The sequence below is a fragment of the Sus scrofa genome, chromosome 4, assembly GCF_000003025.6.
Source record: "Sus scrofa isolate TJ Tabasco breed Duroc chromosome 4, Sscrofa11.1, whole genome shotgun sequence".
In the NCBI taxonomy this organism is placed as follows: domain Eukaryota; kingdom Metazoa; phylum Chordata; class Mammalia; order Artiodactyla; family Suidae; genus Sus; species Sus scrofa.
Window position 1 is genome coordinate 88,080,518 of NC_010446.5, and position 19,540 is coordinate 88,100,057.

Sequence of the window (19,540 nt, forward strand, 5' to 3'; positions counted from 1 at the left end):
ATGCCACAGCGCAGCCCTAAAAAGCAATATGTATATATATATATATGAAATAATAATATGAAATAATATATATATGAAATCAATTTTCTATATAGAGCCACTACTTGTCATATATATATATATATATGAAATAATAATATGAAATAATATATATATGAAATCAATTTTCTATATAGAGCCACTACTTGTCAAGATCCTCATTTGTCAGATTAACTCAATCTGTTTTATAACAAGAAATTTTAAATGTTCCATTCCCGGTTTTAATATTAAGCACAAGATACTATATGTATAACCATCTTTAAATAATTATATTAATAATAATATAACATTTACTGAACATTTACTTTGTGCCAGGTGCTCTATGTTTATTGCACATTATTTACAATAGCCAAGATAGGGAAACAACCTAAATGGCAATCAAAAGATGAATGGATAAGAAAATGTGGTACAGATCTCCCTTGACTTACAAGAGAGTTACATCCTGATACACCCAACATAAGTTGAAAATACTGTAAACTGAAAGTGCATTTAATACGTCTAATCTACTAAACATCATAGCTTAGCCTAACCTACCTCAAATGTTCTCAGAACACTTACATTAGCCTATAGTTGGGCAAAATCATCTAACGTAAAGTCTATCTTATAATAAAGTGTTGAATATCTCATGTAATTTACAATACTGGACTAAAATGAAAAACAGAATGATTGTGTGGGTATAGAATGGTCATTAAGGAGTTCCCGTAGTGGTGCAGCGGAAACAAATCCGACTAGGAACCATGAGGTTGTGGGTTCGATCCTTGGCCTCACTCAGCAGGTTAAGGATCCCACACTGCCGTGAGCTGTGGTGTAGGTCGCAGATGTGGCTCGGATCTGGCATTGCTGTGGCTGTGGCATAGGCCGACAGCTACAGCTCCGATTAGACCCCTAGCCTGGGAACCTCCATATGCCACAGGTGTGGCCCTAAAAAGACAAAAAAGACAAAAAAAAAAAAAGAAGGAAAAAGAGAAAAAAGAATGGTCATTAAGTGTATCAGTTGTTTCACTGTTTCTATGTGATTGTGGACTGACTGGGACCTGTGTCTCGCTGCCATTGCCCAGCATTGGGGAGGGCACCCGCTCACATTACCCAGCCCAGGAAAAGATCAAATTCAAAATCTGAAGTGCAGTTTCTACTGAATGTTTATCACTTTTGTACCATTATAAAGTAAAAAAAAAAATAGTAAGTTGAATTGTCATAAGGCAGGGGCCATCTGTATGCACATATACAGATTTGTATATTATATATTATGTATACTTTATGTACACACACCTATAATGAAATATTAGCCGTAAAGGAGAATGAAATGTCGCCATTTTTATGGTTTTACATGTGGAATATTAGGAAAAATCAAGGTCATAGATATAAAGAACAGATTTGTGGTTTCCAGAGGTGGGAATGAGGGGGTAGAGGAAATGGGGAAAGAAAACCAAAAGGCACACACTTCCGATTATAAAATAAAGTCATGGAAATGCAATGCACAGCATGGCAACTATCAATAATACTGCATATTAGAAAGTTGCTAAGAGAATAAATCTTAAAAGTTCTCATCACAAGAAAAAAAAATGTAACTGCGTATGGTGACAAAACATCAATGAGACATTGTGGTGATGATTTCACAATTTACACAAATATTAAATCATCATATCGTACACCTTAAAAAACTAATGTATCGATATATGTCAATCATACCTCAATTAAAAAAAAACTTTTTAAAAGTAGAACATTCCAATGAAGCCATTTGGGTGTGAAACTTTCTCGCTCTCTCTTTTTTTTTTAATTTTTATTCTTTGTTTAGGGCCACACCTGAGGCATATGGAGATTCCCAGGTTAGGGGTCAAAAAATCAGAGCTGTAGCTGCTGGCCTACACCTCAGCCACAGCAGCTCGGGATCCGAGCCTCATCTGCGACCTAAACCACAGCTTACAGCAACACCGGAGCCTTAACTCATTGAGCAAGGCCAGGGACTGAACCTGCATCCTCATGGAATCCTCAGATTCGTTTCCACTGAGCCACGATGGGAACTCCTATTTTTCTAATAACATTTTTTTGCAATGTAATGTGTAGAAAAGCATGTATGTAACAAAGTGTTCAATAAACTACCAGGAAATGAATCCGGTAGTGTTACCACTACTCACACAAAGAAATTAAAAATTACCAGTAGTCCTCAAGCCCCATCTCTTTCTCTCTCTTAATACCAACAGGCAATCTCTCCTCAAAGGTAAACCAGCTATTCTGACTTCTAACACCAGAGGTTAGTTCTGCCTATATCTAAACTTTGTGCAAATGGGGTCATATAGCATATGTCTTTTTCCATCTGACTTCTTTTGTTAACATTATGTTTGTAAGAGTCATTCATGTTGTAGAGGCTAGCGGAAGTTCCTTCATACTCATTGCTATGTAGTATCTTTCTATATGTGTACACCACACTTTGTTAACATATTCCACTAGTGATGAGCATGTGCTTTATCAGCTTGGGTCTATTGTAAATAATACTTCTATAAATACCATTGTACATTTATCTATTTTCTACCTATCTGTTTGTTTGTACTTACATGCTCTCATTTCTTTAAGGTATATACCTGGCAGTAGAATATTACTGGTTCATAAAGTGTGTCTATATTTAAGCTTTAATAGATAATTTAAAAACATGTTCCTAATAGACTGCACCAACTTACCCTGCCACCTGCAGTATGTTGTTCCATACACTTTTGCTCCACTGACAATGCGTAGTGTCATTAGTCTTTTTATGGTAACTGTTCCTTATGGGTATATCTTGGTATCTTATTTTAGTTTCAATTTTGATTTAGCTGACTACTAGTGACATTGAACATCTTCAAAAATGTTTATTATTTTGTTATTTTTCAACCTTTTTGTTCATTTTTCTATTGTATTGTCTCATTTCCTTTTAACTTGTATAACTTTTTTTTTCTTATGGAAAGCTTCAGAAATTTGAGCGTCCTCTTTGCTCAAGGACCATGCTAATCTTTTCTGCCTTGTTCCAATTTTTTGTAGTATATGTGCTGCCAAAGCGAGCACTTTAGTATATTCTGAATAAGAGCTTTTTGTCACGTGTCACAAATATTCTCTCCTATTCTGTGCTTTGTCTCTTTATCCTCTTACTGGTGTTTTGGCGAGTGGAAATTTAAATTTTAATTTAATATAACCTGTCATTTCTTTCAGGGTTATTTCTTTTAGATTTGTTTTAAAATTTCTTTCCCTACCACAAAGTCATACAGAGTACAAATATTCTTCTATAGATAGAGTATATTTTAGATTTGTTATTTTACATTTTACATGAGTGTCTATAATACACTTGGAATTTTTCTTTCTTTTCTTTTTAAGGCCGCACCCTTGGTATATGGAAATTCCTGGGCTAGGGGTCAAATTGGAGCTGCAGCTGCAGGCCTATGCCATAGCCACGGCAACATCAGATGAGAGCCACATCTGCAACTTACACCACAGATTGCAGCAATGCCAGATCCTTAACCCACTGAGTGAAGCCAAGGATCAAACCGCATCCTCGTGGACATTATGCTGGGGTTTTTTTTTTAATTTTTTTTAATATATAATGACTTTTATTTTTTTCCATTATAGCTGGTTTACAGTGTTCTGTCGATTTTCTACTATACAGCATGTGACTGAGCTAAAAGGCAATAAAGAGCAGAATTATGTTGGGTTCTTAACCTGCTGAACCACAATGGGAAGTTCCTGCTTGGAATTTTGTGTGTGTGATGTGAGGTAGGATGCACATTTCATTTCTTTCCTACATGGAGAGCCAACTGATACAGCACTGTTTGTTGAAAAACTGTCATTTCTTCATGGTTCTATGATAGTTTCTTTGTCATATGTAAGTGCCTATATACATCTGGATATGTTTCTGAATTTTTTATTCTGTTCCTTTGTTCTATTTGGTCTTTCTTTTGCTCTAACCACACTCTTAATTGGAGTAGTTTATAAATAGATTTTGATGTCTGGTAGAATTAGTTCTAACCTTTTTCTTCTTCAAGAGTGTCTTGAATAATGGTAATTCATTTTTTTCTTTCTTTTTTTTATGGCCGGACCTGTGGCATATGGAAGTTCCTGAGTTAAGGGGAGAATTGGAGATGCAACTGCTGGTCTAAGCTGCAGCCACACAACATCAGATCTGAACCACATCTGCACCCTACACCACAGGTCATGGCAACGCCGGATCCTTAACCCACTGAGTGAGGCAAGGGATTGAAAGCACAACTTCATAGATACTATTTGGGTTCATTTCTGCTGAACCACAACAGGAACTCTCTCATTTCTTTAAATTTATTTTTTATTAAAGTATAATTGATTTACAATGTTGTGCCCATTTCTGCTGTACACCAAAGTGGCCCAGTTATTTATATATTTATACACACACACATATGTATATATATGTATATACATTCCTTTCCTTTCATTTTAATATAAATCATATATATATTCATTCATTCGGGTCTTCTTTATCTCTCCAAATAATGCTTTATAATTTGATTCTGAAGATCTTACACAGCTTTTCCTAGATTTACTCCTAGGTGTTAGAAATATTTTGATAATCATAAGTTTTTTCGAGTTTAATTTTCTAAGGAGTTCCCCATGTGGTTCATTGGAAATGAATCTGACTAGTATCCATGAGGATGTGGGTTTGAACCCTGGCCTTGCTCAGTGGGTCAGAGATCCAATGTTGTGTGAGCTGTGGTGTAGATCACATACACGCTTTGGATCCCACGTTGCTGTAGCTGTGGCGTAGGCCTTCAGCTATAGCTTCAATTTGACCGCTAGCCTGGGAAATTCCATATGCTGTGGTTGTGGCCTTAAAAAGCACACACACACACACAAAATCCATAGGTAATTGTTACATGCAAATACATTTACATAGACTTTGTAGCCTGTGCTTTTCTAAACTCGTTAAACGAATTATCTGTAAATTCTTCATAATTTATTGTCCAAGTAATATTGCTTGTGAAGTGATATTGTTAATTTTTCCTTTATAATATTTTCCCTCCTATTTTATTACTCTGGCTAGAATCCTTTTTCCATTGTTATTTCTTTGATACATAGGTTATTTAAAATCATATTTCTTGTTTAAAGGTATTATAAGATTTTTTTAAATCTTCTGATAGTTATTTATAGCCTAATTTTACTATTATAAGAGGACATTATGGAGAAAGTATATCAAAATATCTCACTTTGTGGATTACAGTTTCTCCTTATAGGTCTATCAATTTCATTTTGTGTCGTTAAAGATTATATTACTGGGTGCATGCAAATGTTTTAATGTTATGTATTACTCATAATCATATGATATATTATAAATTGCTATGTATTAAACCTGTTGTATTAGGAGGTGAATCTCTTCATTAATACTTTTGTTATAACTCTGTTTTGTCTGATATTAGTCTAACTACTCCAGTTTTCTTTTGGTTCATGTTTATATGCTATAATCTTTCTCTACGCTTTTACATTCAGAATTTGTGTTCATGTGTCATATGTTTCTTTAGTAAACATGACAAAGCTAGATTTTGTTTATTTTAATCCTTTCCATCATTTTTTGTGTTTTAACTGGAACACTTAGTCCACTTACATTTAATGTAATTACTAACATATTTGAGTTTATGATATATATCATTTACCAATTTTGTAATTATTTAGCTCTCAGTGAATTTTTCCAATGCAGGGGCATTTGGAGAATGTTTGGTAATTCATGTTACACTTTTTAATGTGCACTATTCAAAATCTTATTAAATGTAACCTCTCACTACATTTGATATACAATTCAACGAAGTAATCTTTTTTTTTTTGAGTTTTCCTGTCTCCTTCTATCTTGCATTTTTGTTTGCTTATTTGATTAATTTGCATATCACAGTGTACGAAGAAGGGGGCTATGACAAGACTCTGCTTTGGGAAAGGGGCAAGGGTGTCAGAGAGTTCTCGGGACACTGGTTGGCCGAAAAGTCACTCTGGGAATCAGAATGTCTAAATATATTTCTTTTTTTTTGTCTTTTTGCCATTTCTTGGGCTGCTCCCGCGGCATATGGAGGTTCGCAGGCTAGGGGTCCAATTGGAGCTGTAGCTGCAGGCCTACGCCAGAGTTACAGCAACACAGGATCCAAGCCATGTCTTCGACCTACGCCACAGCTCACGGCCACGCCGGATCCTTAACCCACTGAGCAAGGGCAGGGATCGAACCCACAACCTGATGGTTCCTAGTTGGATTTGCTAACCACTGAGCCACGACTGGAACTCTAATATTTCTTAAGATATTTGTTATGGAGTGTGCAAGGGACATCTCTCCTCTGCCTCCTCTAGTAAATTCTACTTTGCACACCAATCCTTTCTTAGAAGTGAATTTTGATTTTGGCAGGGAAAGGCATTAGGAAAAGTGTTGAAGTATTGCTTTTTGGTCCCCATGGGCAGTGTGAGGAGAGACTATGGAGCATGGGAACTTGGAGGTGGAGGAGACCACGAAAAAGAAGTCCCTAGGAATTTACAGAAACACTGGAGAAGTTTCCTCAGGGCACAAGCTTGGGGAATTGAAATAATTCTACCTAAATGTCAAGTACTGCAAGCTGTGTTATATACCCCTGGAGTGACCCCTGGGCTAGTTAGTCAGGCAGCTGCATTGTCCCTGAAGTCCTCAAGAAAAACATCTTATACTTGGGAGAAAGCACTTAGACCTCTGCCATTAGGATATTTGGGTGGATGTGAATTAATTAAATTATTAAACCAATGATCTTATGTCCAGAAAACCTCTCAGTACTAACCACGCTGACCACTCACTGCCTCGGGTTAGTCAAATGTGTTTGCCAACCTCCAGAAGGACTTCCTTGCCCAGGGGTAGCCAATTCCTAGAGATATTAGACAGCTCACCCCCGATTTCAAATGCAAAGGACAGTCAATCCAGAGCCCCAACTCCTAACCATCTCCATTATCTCACACTCAGGGCCGCTATGAACCAGCTCTAACCACCCAGAGCCAAGTACCAGACAACTAAGGACAGCCCCTAGGCCCCAGAGCCCACTGAAATTAATCAAACTAGCCAATTCTAGACCTGCTTACCCTGCATCACTCTTCCTTCCCAGGGAAACCACAGTAGAGGCCAAGGCCTCAGTTGCCCCCCTTCTCTCTGTTCTTGCCTGTGGCCTGCATTCTTCTTTGTGCCCCCTCCCTTTGGGAACTGGGTGTAATAAGCTATTTTTTTTAAATGGAAATGGGCTCCTAATCTGTAGGCCTTATTGATCCTCAAATTTTTTATGCCTACACTATATTTTAAAGCAGCATATAACTGGATGTGCCAAGTTCCTACGATGTCCAGGATCACAGGAGAAGGAGGACTTTTCAAAGGAGAATCCACATTCCTGGGCAGTAGGTACCTGCAACTGCCCTGGAACTTGAAAAAACAAATAAGTGACCAGGAAGGAGTGGGGAGAGAGGGGGATGGAGGGGCAGTTTGGGGTTTTGGGATGCAAAGTGTTATATTTGGAATGGATGGGCAACGGAGCCCTACTGTACGGCACAGGGAACTATGTGTGATTGGGTTACTTTGCTGTACAACAGAAATTGAAGAAACATTGTAAATCAACTATACTTTATAAAATAAATAAATAAATAAATAAATAAATAAATAAACTATTAAAAAAAAGCGAGAGAGGTCAGAGCACTTATGTGGAGGGTGGCTGTGTGTGTGTGTGTGTGTGTGTGTGTGTGTGTGTGTATGTGACTGCACATGTGATGGGAGTGGGTGTGTCCTTTTATCAGTGCTCCCCAACCCTTCTCAGAGCATGTCCCAGTGGTCCTAGAGATGCTGGAAGAGTCGTCACCTGCACATGGGTCCTAAGCAGGGACAGCAGGAGGAGTTCAAAGGGTTGAAGGAGTTCAAAGGGTTCAAAGAACAGCAGGGGGAGCTCAAAGGGTTGAAGGTTATGCAGGTGTGGGTCTGGTCCAGACCCACACCTGCAGAACCTGAGGAGTCACTAAGAACAGACCCCTCCTGGACACAGCATCCTGTGGCCCCATTGGTGTCCACCTGTATGTGTGATCTCTCCTCCTACCTTCAAGGAACACTTTAGGAGAGCATTATATACCCATTCTCAAAGACATGGATGCCAACATAACTTGAGACTTTCTTCACCACACTGTTGGAAGTAAGAGTTAATAGAAAATGAAAAGAACAAACAGGGGCCTCTCTATGCCAGAAGAAGACGACTTAGGGATACAGGGGAGAGAAAAGAGCAAAGATTCCAGATGCTTCTGGAGACTCTTCTCATCTCGACCTCTGAGGGACTAAATAAAAAAAGAAACAGTTCATCTGAGGTTATTCAATCTTCAGTTAATATCTATAAGTGAGTATTGGCCACTGAGATAAATCCTTTCTCTGCTCTGGAGTTTCTCTGAAGGCCTGGAATTCATGTATGCATTTCTTATTTAGCTGGAACTCATCTTATGAACCACTCAGAGGTGTAGATGAGGAAGAGTAGGTGGAAAAAGAAGAGGTGAAAAAAAGTATCCAGTATACTTTGGGCTGGATGTGTCCTCCAAAAATTCATATCCATTGTGGAACCTTAGAATGTGACCTTACATAGAAATAAGGTTGTAATTACCATGAGGTCATGCTGAAGTAAGATGGGTCCTTAATCCAGTATGACTGGTGTCCTGATAAGAAGGTGAGAAGAAACATAGGGAAAAGAACATCTTGTGAAAACGCACAGAAAGAACATCCTGGGATGATAGAGGCAGATCTTGGAGTGATGCGTCTGTAAGCTGAGGGATGGCAAGGATTTCTGGCAAACACCAGAAGCTAGAAGAAACATGGAAAGATTCTCCCTACATGTTTCAAAGGGAGCATGGCCCTGCCAATACCTTGGTTTCAGACTTCTAGCCTCTGTGAGAAAATAAATTTCTGTTGTGTTCAGCCACCCAGTTTTTGGAACTTTGCCATGGCAGCCCTAGGAAATTACTACAACAGAGGAAACAAGTCTACCTAGAAAGGAATCTGGCCCCACTGCGATGCCAGTCAAACTGACTTGATAAGCATCATCCTGTTCCCAGGCCCTGAGGGACAATCCCAAGTTTGCCATCAGTGACGTCCCTACATCCCTACACCCTGAAGACCCTCAAAGTGAAATGAGAGAATGGTCGAGAGGTTTTAAGCTAATCTGGGCTCTTTCACATGACCGGAATGCTGCACTGCACAGAGGAGAACTGGGTGAAAGTCAGGCCGTCTTTGTCTCACTCATGCTCATGTTTCCCGGCTTTCCTTCCTTTGGACTGACGAGGGCAAGAGGTAGAGAAGGACATCAGCCTGCTCTCCTGCAGGAGCCTTCAGGAGTGAGACACTGCTCCTCCAGATTCCTGTTCACCATAAGAGGGGTTCCACTTATGAAATGACGTTTCCTGTTGGCCCAGAGGAAAACTACAAAACCATCTCGTGCTGCCGCACACCACCACCACCAACACCCTCCCACCATCAGCACCACATCTACTGCTCAGAAGTCAGAGAATCTCAGCCCTGAAGCCCTCAGAAATGTCAGGTATTAAAATAGCTTTCACAGGGGTGCTGTGGCTGAGGCTAAAATTGGCAAATAATTATAACCTCCTTCCTGCTGAGATCTCTCGGAGGGGGGGGGGCAACCCTGTTCCCCATCTCAGGGGCTGAGCTTCCACTGAGGGACAGGAAGCAGTTAAAAATTGGCAGAGAAGATAGACACTACCCTACAGCCTGGGCAGTGAGGCGGACATCTGTAATTTCCTCAGACTGACCACTTAACCACTAATATTTTGTTTCCTCTCCTGATGGCCTCTGACATTTGCCTCAGCATCTTCATTTGATTTTTTTTCTTTCTTGGATCATGATCTTAATGGGTAGCTGAAAAATGACCACCCCTCTAAGCCCTGGACCCTGAGACTACGTTAAAATTACTTGTTAAAGGACTTAATTTGCAATTAAGATTGCAAATCCGTGGACCTTAAAAAAAGGAGGATTATTCTCGATTGTCTGAATGGGTTCTGTGTAATCCTAGGGGTTCTTAAAAGTGGAAGAAGAAGGCAGAACGGTGGTTAGAGACCTACAGTGGAAGAGGAAGGGGAGGCTTGGAGTGTGAATGGGACTTGATCCACCTTTGCTGACTTTGAAGAGGGAGGAAAGAAGCCAGAAGCCAAGACATATTAGAAACCTCCAGAGGAGTTCCATCGTAGCTCAGTGGTAATGAACCCAACTAGTATCCATGAGGATGTGGGTTTGATCCATGGCCTTATTCAGTGGGTTAAGGGGCTGATATTACTGTGGCTGTGGCAAAGGATGGCAACTGCAGCTCTGATCGGACACCTAGCCTGGGAACTTCCGCATGCTGCAGATGCAGCCCTAAAAAGACAAGAAAGAAAGAAAGAAAGAAAGAAAGAAAGAAAGAAAGAAAGAAAGAAAGAAAGAAAGAAAGAAAGAAAGAAAGAAAGAAAGAAAGAAAGAAAGGAAGGAAGGAAGAAAAGGAAAAGAAAAGGAAATAAATGAAAAAAGAAAAGAAAGAAAGAAAAAAAAAAAAAAGAAGAAAGGAAAGAAACCTCCAGAATCAGGGCACAGCCCTCAATTGACAGACAAGAAAATGGGTTCTTGGTCATACCACTGAATGAAACCAAGTTCCAACAACACCTGGAATGAGCAACAATACGGATTCTCTCCTAGAGCGTCCAAAAAGGAGCATACGCTTACCAACATCCTAATTTTGACCTTGTGAGATTCTGAGCAGAGACCCAGTCGAGCCCACCGGGCTTCTAGTCTAAGGAAATGGATAAAAAATGTGTGTGGTTTTAAGGAACTACATTTGCAGTAATCTATTGCAGTAGCAGTAAGAAACTAATACACCTAACAAATTTGGTTCCCTTAGGAAGTAAAGTCAGGTTTCTCTCACAGAGGATGAAGTAGGTTCCCTTAACTTTATCTCTTCACTCATCTGTTTTTACATTGAAGAGCATGATCCTCTTTACTATTAATTAGCCCAGCAGCCACATGTTGTTGCAGGAAGGGCATTTTAGCTTCAGCTTCTCTCATATTTTCCCATGAAGACTCAAGCCTATTCACCTAAACCAAATTGCATGAGGAAAAAAAAAGTTACCTAATGTTCGCTTGGCTAATGAACAAATTTCCTAACCACATCTTCTAAAATTCGTACTTACCAAGTTTACCTTTTATATTCAATTGGAGTGTCTCGGCAAACTTTGAGATTTTTGTTTGCATTCTTCAGGGGTTTCTTGTTTGTTTTTTGTTTGTTTGTTTTTTTAATTATGAGTATTTCAATTGATAAATAAAGTGATACATATCAAAACTATTTTCCAGGATATAAAAGCGTTAAAGCAGTAAGATGGCTGTATTATTTGTATGTCATAGGTAGGCTCATATTAATTTAGCATCAAGATATTATTTTCAGGAGTTCCCATTGTGGCTCAGTGGGTTAAGTAGCTGACACAGTGTCCATGAGGATGAGGGTTTGATCCCTGGCCTCACTCAGTGGGTTAAGGATCCAACATTGCCTCAAACCTTGGTGTAGGTTGCAGATACAGCTCAGATCCTGTGTTGTTCTTGCTGTGGCATAGGCCTGCAGCTGCAGCACTGAATTGACCCTAACAATGAACTTCCATATGCCACAGGTATGGCCACAAAAAGAAAAAAAAATTATTTTCAATAACCAACTTAATTATAACATGACTTTGAAATTTTATTTGATAAGGAGAAAAATGAGAGATAACCAATCTGTGGTAGAAGGACCTGTTCAACATTGTAGTGGCAACATCTATACACTGTTAGTAGATGAATGATAGCCACTACATTTAAAAAAAAAAAACTAAATCAAATAAGATAGTATCTGAGCTAATTAAAAAATTTAATGCCATATGTCAATATTTCTGTCTTAAGATCTTTAAACAGGGAGGAAATTCATCCTCCCACCCCACTGGAGTCCAGGGGAGGCATGGTCACCTAGATCAGTTGGTAAAGCAGTTCAATGCCATTACCAAGGACTCAGATTCTTTCTCTCTCTCCATTTTGGCCTTCTCAGCAGGCAGCCTGGCTCTTGTAATCCCAGGATGACTGCCAAAGGCCCAGGGATCCCACTGAAACACAGTACCATTCACACAAGGGAAGAGATCATCTTGTTTGGAATTTCTTATATATGAACACTAATAAACAGCAAACTGAGCCCGAGCTATGTGCAGGACACATTATGTATACATCCTCATTTAATCCTCTCAACAACCCTATGTGACAAATACAATTATCATCCTTATTTTCTAGAAAATTAAGCCACAGAAAGTTAAGCACATGACATTATTCACTAAAGGGTGGAACTAGAATTCAAATTCAAGCAGTCTGGAGGCAAACCCTGGTGCTGAAACCACTATACTACATGGCCTCCCACACAGCCAGTTCTGCCCTTGAAGTCATAGAGAGTCCAGAAATATTGGGGTCCCACCTTAGAGTATGTTAGTGGATGATGCTGGTACAATGGGTTAGCTCTTCAAGGAGCTAGACAAAGAGCCTTCTTCTAAAATAAATGGAAGGCCCTATACTGTCTGCCCCAATAAGGCATCTTCTAATAATCACAACACAAGCACACACCACACTGTTGTAGTTGGAGATGACCTTGGATATTCTGATATTGATACCCACATTGTCCAGTTTCTACTCACATAATCAAGAAACTCATATTTGGGCTCATTCCCCCCCTTGAAATTGATAACAGAATTTTGTGTACAGCTGGATTTGACATCTTGAGTAGAAAATTTAAAAAAAAATGCCAGTTAGCTTAAGACAAAAAAGAAATATATTGAGGACAAAAAACTCAAGAGCAAGAGTGTATCCAGACTTCATAAATCACTAGATATAGGAAATGAAAATCTGTGAGGAATCTAAGTAATATTGTCTCTCTTTCTTTCAGTTTGAGATATAATTTACATACAGCATTGTATAAGTTTAATGTGTACAGCATAATGACTTGACTAACACATATTATGAAATGATTACCTCAATAAGTTTAGTTAACATTCATCATCTAGGTCAGACACACACAAAAAAAGAAGAAAAAACATTTTTTTTCTTGTGATGAGAACTTTTAGGATCTACTCTCCTAGCAACTTCTAAATATACCACACAGCAGTGTTAACTACAGTCGTCATGGGGTACATTACATCCCCAGCAGTTATATATCTTCCAGCTGGAAGTTTATACATTTGGATCATCTTTATCCAATTCCCCCACCTCCCACCTCTGATAACCACAAAGCTAATCTTTTGTCCTTGGAATCTGATTATTTTCATTTTTGTTTTTTCCAATTCCACAGATAAGTGAGAACATACAGTATGTCTTTCTCTCTTTGACTTATTTTCACTTAGTATAATGCCTTCGAAGTCCATTCGTGTTGCTGCAAATGGCAGGATTTTCTTCTTTTTAAATGACTGAATGGTTTTCTTTCTTTCCTTCTTCTTTTTTTTTTTTTTTTGTCTTTTTAGGTCCTCACTCACGGCATATGGAGGTTCCCAGGCTAGGGGTCCAATCAGATCTGTAGCCTCCGGCCTACACCACAGCCACAAAAATGTGGGATCCAAGCCGCATCTACCACCTACACCACAGCTCCAGGAAACACCGGATCCTTAACCCACTGAGGGAGGGCAGGGATCAAACCCACATCCTCATGGACACTAGTCGGGTTCGTTAACCGCTGAGCCACGATGGGAACTCCTGAATAGTTTTTCATTGTATATATCTACCACATCTTATTTATCCATTATTCTGTTGGACACTGATGTTGGTTTCATGTCTTGGCTACTGTAAATAATGCTGCAGTGAATATGGAGGTGCAGATGTCTCTTCAACACAGTGATTCATTTCCTTCAAATATATGTCCAGCCAGGGAACATTTTTAGTTCTTGAGGAACTTACATTTAAATTTTTAGTTTTTGAGGAACTTCTGTACTGTGCTGAATACTGTACTAATTTGCATTCCCACCACAGTGCTCAAGGGTTTCCCCTTTCCCCACATCCTCACTGGCATTTGCTATTTCTTGTCTTTTCGATAACAGACATTCCACAAAATATGAGGTAATATATCATCATGGTTTTGATTTGCACTTCACCAGTCATTAAAGATGGTGAGCTATTAGTATACCTTCTTTGGAAAAATGATCGGTGTCTTTGTCAGCCATTAGTATATCTTCTTCATAAAAATGATTGGTGAAAGATGTTCTCTCCGTATGAATTTAATTTTCATTTCTCTTATGACGCGCAACGATGTTGAACAGGGAAAAAAAAAAAAAAAGGCATGAAAGCACCCGTGAAGATTAAGACCTTGAGCGTATATTCAAGTATTTCCTTTCTTTTGTCTCAAAGTATCCTCATGCAGGGAGTTCACGTCATGGCGCAGTGGTTAACCAATCCGACTAGGAACCATGAGGTTGCGGGTTCAATCCCTGCCCTTGCTCAGTGGGTTAACGATCGGCATTGCCGTGAGCTGTGGTGTAGGTCGCAGACGCGGCTCGGATCCTGCATTGCTGTGGCTCTGGGGTAGGCCGGCGGCTACAGCTCCGATTAGACCACTAGCCTGGGAACCTCCATGTGCTGCAGGAGCGTCCCAAGAAATGGCAAAAAGACAAAAATAAATAAATAAATAAATAATAAATAAAAGTATCCTCACTCCAAGCTTGGTACACAGTTGCTCTTTCATGAGTAAAAGTTCTTTCCACAACTATCATAATTCCCATGAAATTATACATCAAACTGCCTGAGATCACATAAGAGAAATTGGGATTTGAAAGCAAACCTCACTAATAGAGGTTCCTTGATTAGTGTCACTCCATTACACTATATTACGCCAACGACAGGGTAATAATGGAAGAACAAAAATCTGCTATAGGGAAGTTCAATGGAAGACAAAGACCCAAGAGTGAGTAAACAGCTGGTAATCCAAACACTAAGATGAAATAATTATCTGAGTTAAGAAGGTATTCAGAGAAGTAAGGATGAGTCCTGAGCACATAGTTCTATTTTTATGATATTTACTTGAGATCTGTAGAAATTCCTATAGCTATCTGGATAAGGCAGGTGAATAGGGAGGGAAATTTACATATAGTTCATACCAACTGACATTGTGTTATGGTAATTGTGAAAGTTAAGTAAATTTAATCTCACTTAAAACATTGACTATAGATATAATTACATGGTTTATTTTATCTGAAGTTAATTAGCTAATACTATGTAGGATGGTTTAGTTGCTCAAAAAGGCTTGGAGGAAATGGGAACTTGTTGGTCAAAGGATACAAACTTCTAGTTAGAAGATGAGTAAGTTTGGGGAAACTGACATAGAACATGGTGATTATAGCTGATAACAATGTATTATATACTTGAAAGTTGCCACAAGAGTAGATCCTAAATGTTGTTATCGCACACACACAAAAAGAAATAAAAGTATGGGACAAGATGGCAATGTTAGCTAATGCTGTGGTAGTCATCATTTGCAATGCGTAAATGTATCAAATTAACATGTCGTATACCTTAAACTTATACAATGTTATATGTCAGTTATATCTCAGTAAAGCTGGATAAAAAGGTCTTAGAAATTTACTCTTAGGACTAGTTCTGGTCCTCAGATAAAAGAAATCACCTTTTCCAAGAATATCAGTTGACTAAGTAGAAAAAGCTCAGCAGAAAAAAAGAGGTTTTCTTACCCATGCCAGGTTTCGCATCTACACAGGCTAAGTGTTCCTAACCGGATAGACTTTCTTCATAAATACACATCACTGCTGTCTCACAGGATGGAAAATTCAAAGGACCTGAGGCTATTCAAACCCAAGCCTAATATACTCTTTTCTTCCACCTGAAGAAGCATTCTTGCACTAATTTTGCATATCCAGATGCCCCTCCCACCTGCTCCAGCTCCTTCCCCAAAATGCACAATGCTAGAGGATGTTAAAAATGGCCTTTGTTGAGAGTTCCCATTGTGGCTCAGAGGATTATGAACCCAGCTAGTATCCATGAGTATGAGGGTTCAATCCTTGGCCTTGCTTAGTGGGTTAAGGATCTGGCATTGCTGTGAGCTGTAGTGTAGGTCACAGACATGGCTCAGATCCTGCAGTAGCTGCAGCTCCGATTTGACCCCTAGCCCGAGAACTTCCACATGCAGCAGGCACAATCCTAAAAAGCAAAAGAAAAAAAAAAAAAAAAAAGAAAGAAAGAAAAGAAAAAAAAAGAGACCTTTGTTCACCAGTAGCTAGGAGCCTTAGCCAAGGGATCCTCCCCCTGACTAGATTCCCTCGCAGTGTCCAAATTCTTTTATTCCCATTGTGGTCTTCCATTTTTCACGTCATTTGATGCATGGGTGTCCTACCTTCTCAATAGTACCATTATGCCTGGACATACCTGAATTTATTCAGTGTCTGAATACTTTTTTTTTTTTTTGTCTTTTTTTTGCCATTTCTTGGGCCGCTCTTGTGGCATATGGAGGTTCCCGGGCTAGGGGTCTAATCGGAGCTGTAGCTGCCAGCCTACACCAGAGCCACAGCAACGCAGGATCTGAGCCGCGTCTGCGACCTGAGCAAGGGCAGGGACCGAACCCGCAACCTCATGGTTCCTAGTCGGATTCGTTAACCACTGCGCCACGACGGGAACTCCCCCTGAATACTTTTTGAGCACCTGCTCTGAGGTAAGCACAGCATAATCACTGGCAGCTTCAGCAGAAAAAGCCCAACCATTGCAGCAAAAGCAGTGGTGTGATCCCTGGAAGGGATGCCATAAGCCAGAAAAAGTCAAAAAATGGTGATTTAGGATGATATCCAAGGCTACTACCCAGTTCTGGAGAATTTGTTTTTGGCACTGGGCTTGAGCCATGAACATCACTGATTACACTATATATTCAAATGTAGTTTCACCCACTTCTATGAGTCACACTTGGGTCACTTATAGGCAGAAAAGTTTTGGCCATTTCACCACCCCACCTCTGTCATTTCCTGAATCTTGTGAAATTATCTGAGTCCCACAGAGCAAACTTATCTGACTGCCACCAGCCAGAGGAGCACGAGGTGTTTCCACAGGCCTCATTAGGCCAATTGTCTCCACTTTTCTCCTCAGAGCCATCCCTGGATTTGGGACGGGATTTCAAGAATACAAGAGTCCCCCATGGATTTGCCTTACTACCACGGCCCTCTGTCCAAGAGAGACTGTGAGACCTTGCTGCTCAAGGGAGGGGAGGATGGCAATTATCTGTTAAGGGACAGCGAGTCCATGGCAGGAGTCCTGTGCCTCTGTGTCTCGTGAGTAACCTCTTCATCCACATTTTTGGAACCTTATGTTGAATGCAGGACCGATCACCAAGGAGGAAAGAAGTTGTCCTTCACTGACTTTGCAGCATGAGAACTAGCTAGACGCTGCCAGAAGGGGATGGGATAAATGGGTCTGTCTAGGCTCCTCCACCTGCCCTTCTCTCCTGGGTGCAAATGCCACATGAGCAGGCTCTGTGGAGCAGTAGAGATGGGGGACATGGCAAGGAGAAGGCCTACAGGAGGTCTGGGAGGGGAGCAGGGAGGCAGAGCAGGTAGCCGTGTGAAGAAAGTCCTTCCCTCCAAATGTCTGTTTAGGATGGAAAAGGCTAGGTGCCTTTTATAAAATTTTAAAATGAGAAGCCAAGTGTTTGCATGTATTCTGCTGGCTCCCCTGGTGATTCTCAAATTCCATTAGATTTGTAAAAGACTTCGGCCTACCTCCTTCCCTTTTATCCTGCTTGTAGTCTGTCAAGGCAAGCCACCAGTTTGTAGGGAAAGAAAGAGAGACCTGGGATTTCTCAAGCAACTTGTGTTAAAATTCATCTGGTGTTTCCAAGGAGGCTGAGTTCAGTAGGAGGTTCCAAGCCAGAGCATCAGAACTACTCTGCTGAAAGAACGTGTTTAGCCCAGTTTAGAAAGCAATCGTGAATAGATATCAGGGGGAATCGACTTTCTTTAAGGATTCTTCTCCTTGTGGGGACCTTGAACTTTTTATTTACCTGGTATAGGAATTAAAACCCAAGTGTCTCTGTGGATGTGCTTCTGTCCTTCTGAAGCTCTGAGGACAAAAGCGACTGTCGTTACTAACAGAATAGGCAGTGATATGTTTCTTTCTTTTTATGATACTGGGAATACAGATATAAAAAAGGCATCCCTAAGGCACTAGCAGTTTGAATTTTCAGGCTAAAAGTGATGTTGAGAGTGTTTTCACATATTTTTTAAACATTGCTAATTCCTCTTTTGAAAATTGCATGATCATACGCTTTACTCGTTTTTAGCCTGAGTTGTTTATCTTCCTTTTACTTATTTTTTTTTTCAATATCAATGCATGGAGGGAGAAATATTTTTTCAAGAAAAAAAGACACACACATGAAAGAAAACTACAGACCAATTTCAATTTAATTTGCTATCAACTGTCTTTTTTTAAGGGCTACACACAGGGCATATGGAAGTTCCCAGGCTAGGGGTCAAATCGGAGCTGCAACAGCCAGCCTACACCATAGCAACACAGGATCTGAGCTGCATCTGTGACCTACACCATAGCTCACGGCAACAATGGATCCTTAACCCAATGAGTGAGGCCAGAAATCGAACCCCCATCCTCATGGTTACAAGTCAGATTAATTACTGGTGAGCCACAATGGGAACTCCCATTTACTATCAATTTTCAGTAAATTACTAACAAAATAGAAGTCAGTAACACATTAAAGGAGAAAATACACTATGCTCAAGCATGGTCTAATCCAAGAAATCAAGAATGGTTCCATGTTAGGAAAATTATTAGTTTAATTACATGTTAATAGGTCAGAGGTTACAAACTACATAGCTCATTCAAATTTTCTTAGAACATATTAGATATTCACCATCCACCCTCAACTAAACACATTCATGCACGCACATGCATGCACACACTTAAACACTTCTAGCCATATGAAGCTAGATAGATGCTTCCTTAAACAAAGGCCATATGAATCACCAGAAGAATAACCCCTAAAACCATGAATATACAAAAACGTTCATTGTAAGCCCTACTATGTAACATTTTCCAGGAGATATTAGAAAATCAAAGAAAATAAATGTAAAAATTGAAATGGAAATATGAAATTATTATTATTAGCAGTTGAAATTATTTTATACCTCTAAAGTCTAGATTTAACTAAAAACAAACTAGCAAAAACTTTAGAAAAATTCAATAAGGATATCTGCTTCTATAATTGAAATTTTTGCATATTAAAAATTGTTTATTACCCTGACATATTTTTTATCAGTTTACTTATTTTTAATAAGGTATAGTTGATTTATAATGTGCCAATTTCTGCTGTACAGCATAGTGACCCAGTCTCTCTCTCTCTCACTCACACACACACACACACACACACTCACACACATACATTCTTTTTCTACTATTATCTTCCATCATGTTCTGTCCCAAGAGTTTGGATATAGTTCCCTGCTATATATAGTAGGACCTCCTTGC

General features: G+C 39.5%; 1 protein-coding gene across 1 annotated transcript in view; it reads left to right on the forward strand.

Annotated features, from left to right (window-relative positions):
• SH2D1B (SH2 domain containing 1B) overlaps window positions 17,017-19,540 on the forward strand; it is a 32,259-nt gene continuing 29,735 nt past the window's right edge. Inside the window, exon 1 of the mRNA XM_021089509.1 lies at window positions 17,017-17,334. Coding sequence (XP_020945168.1) covers window positions 17,201-17,334 — 134 coding nt within the window. The 5' untranslated portion in view covers window positions 17,017-17,200. The remainder of the gene's footprint in view (window positions 17,335-19,540) is intronic.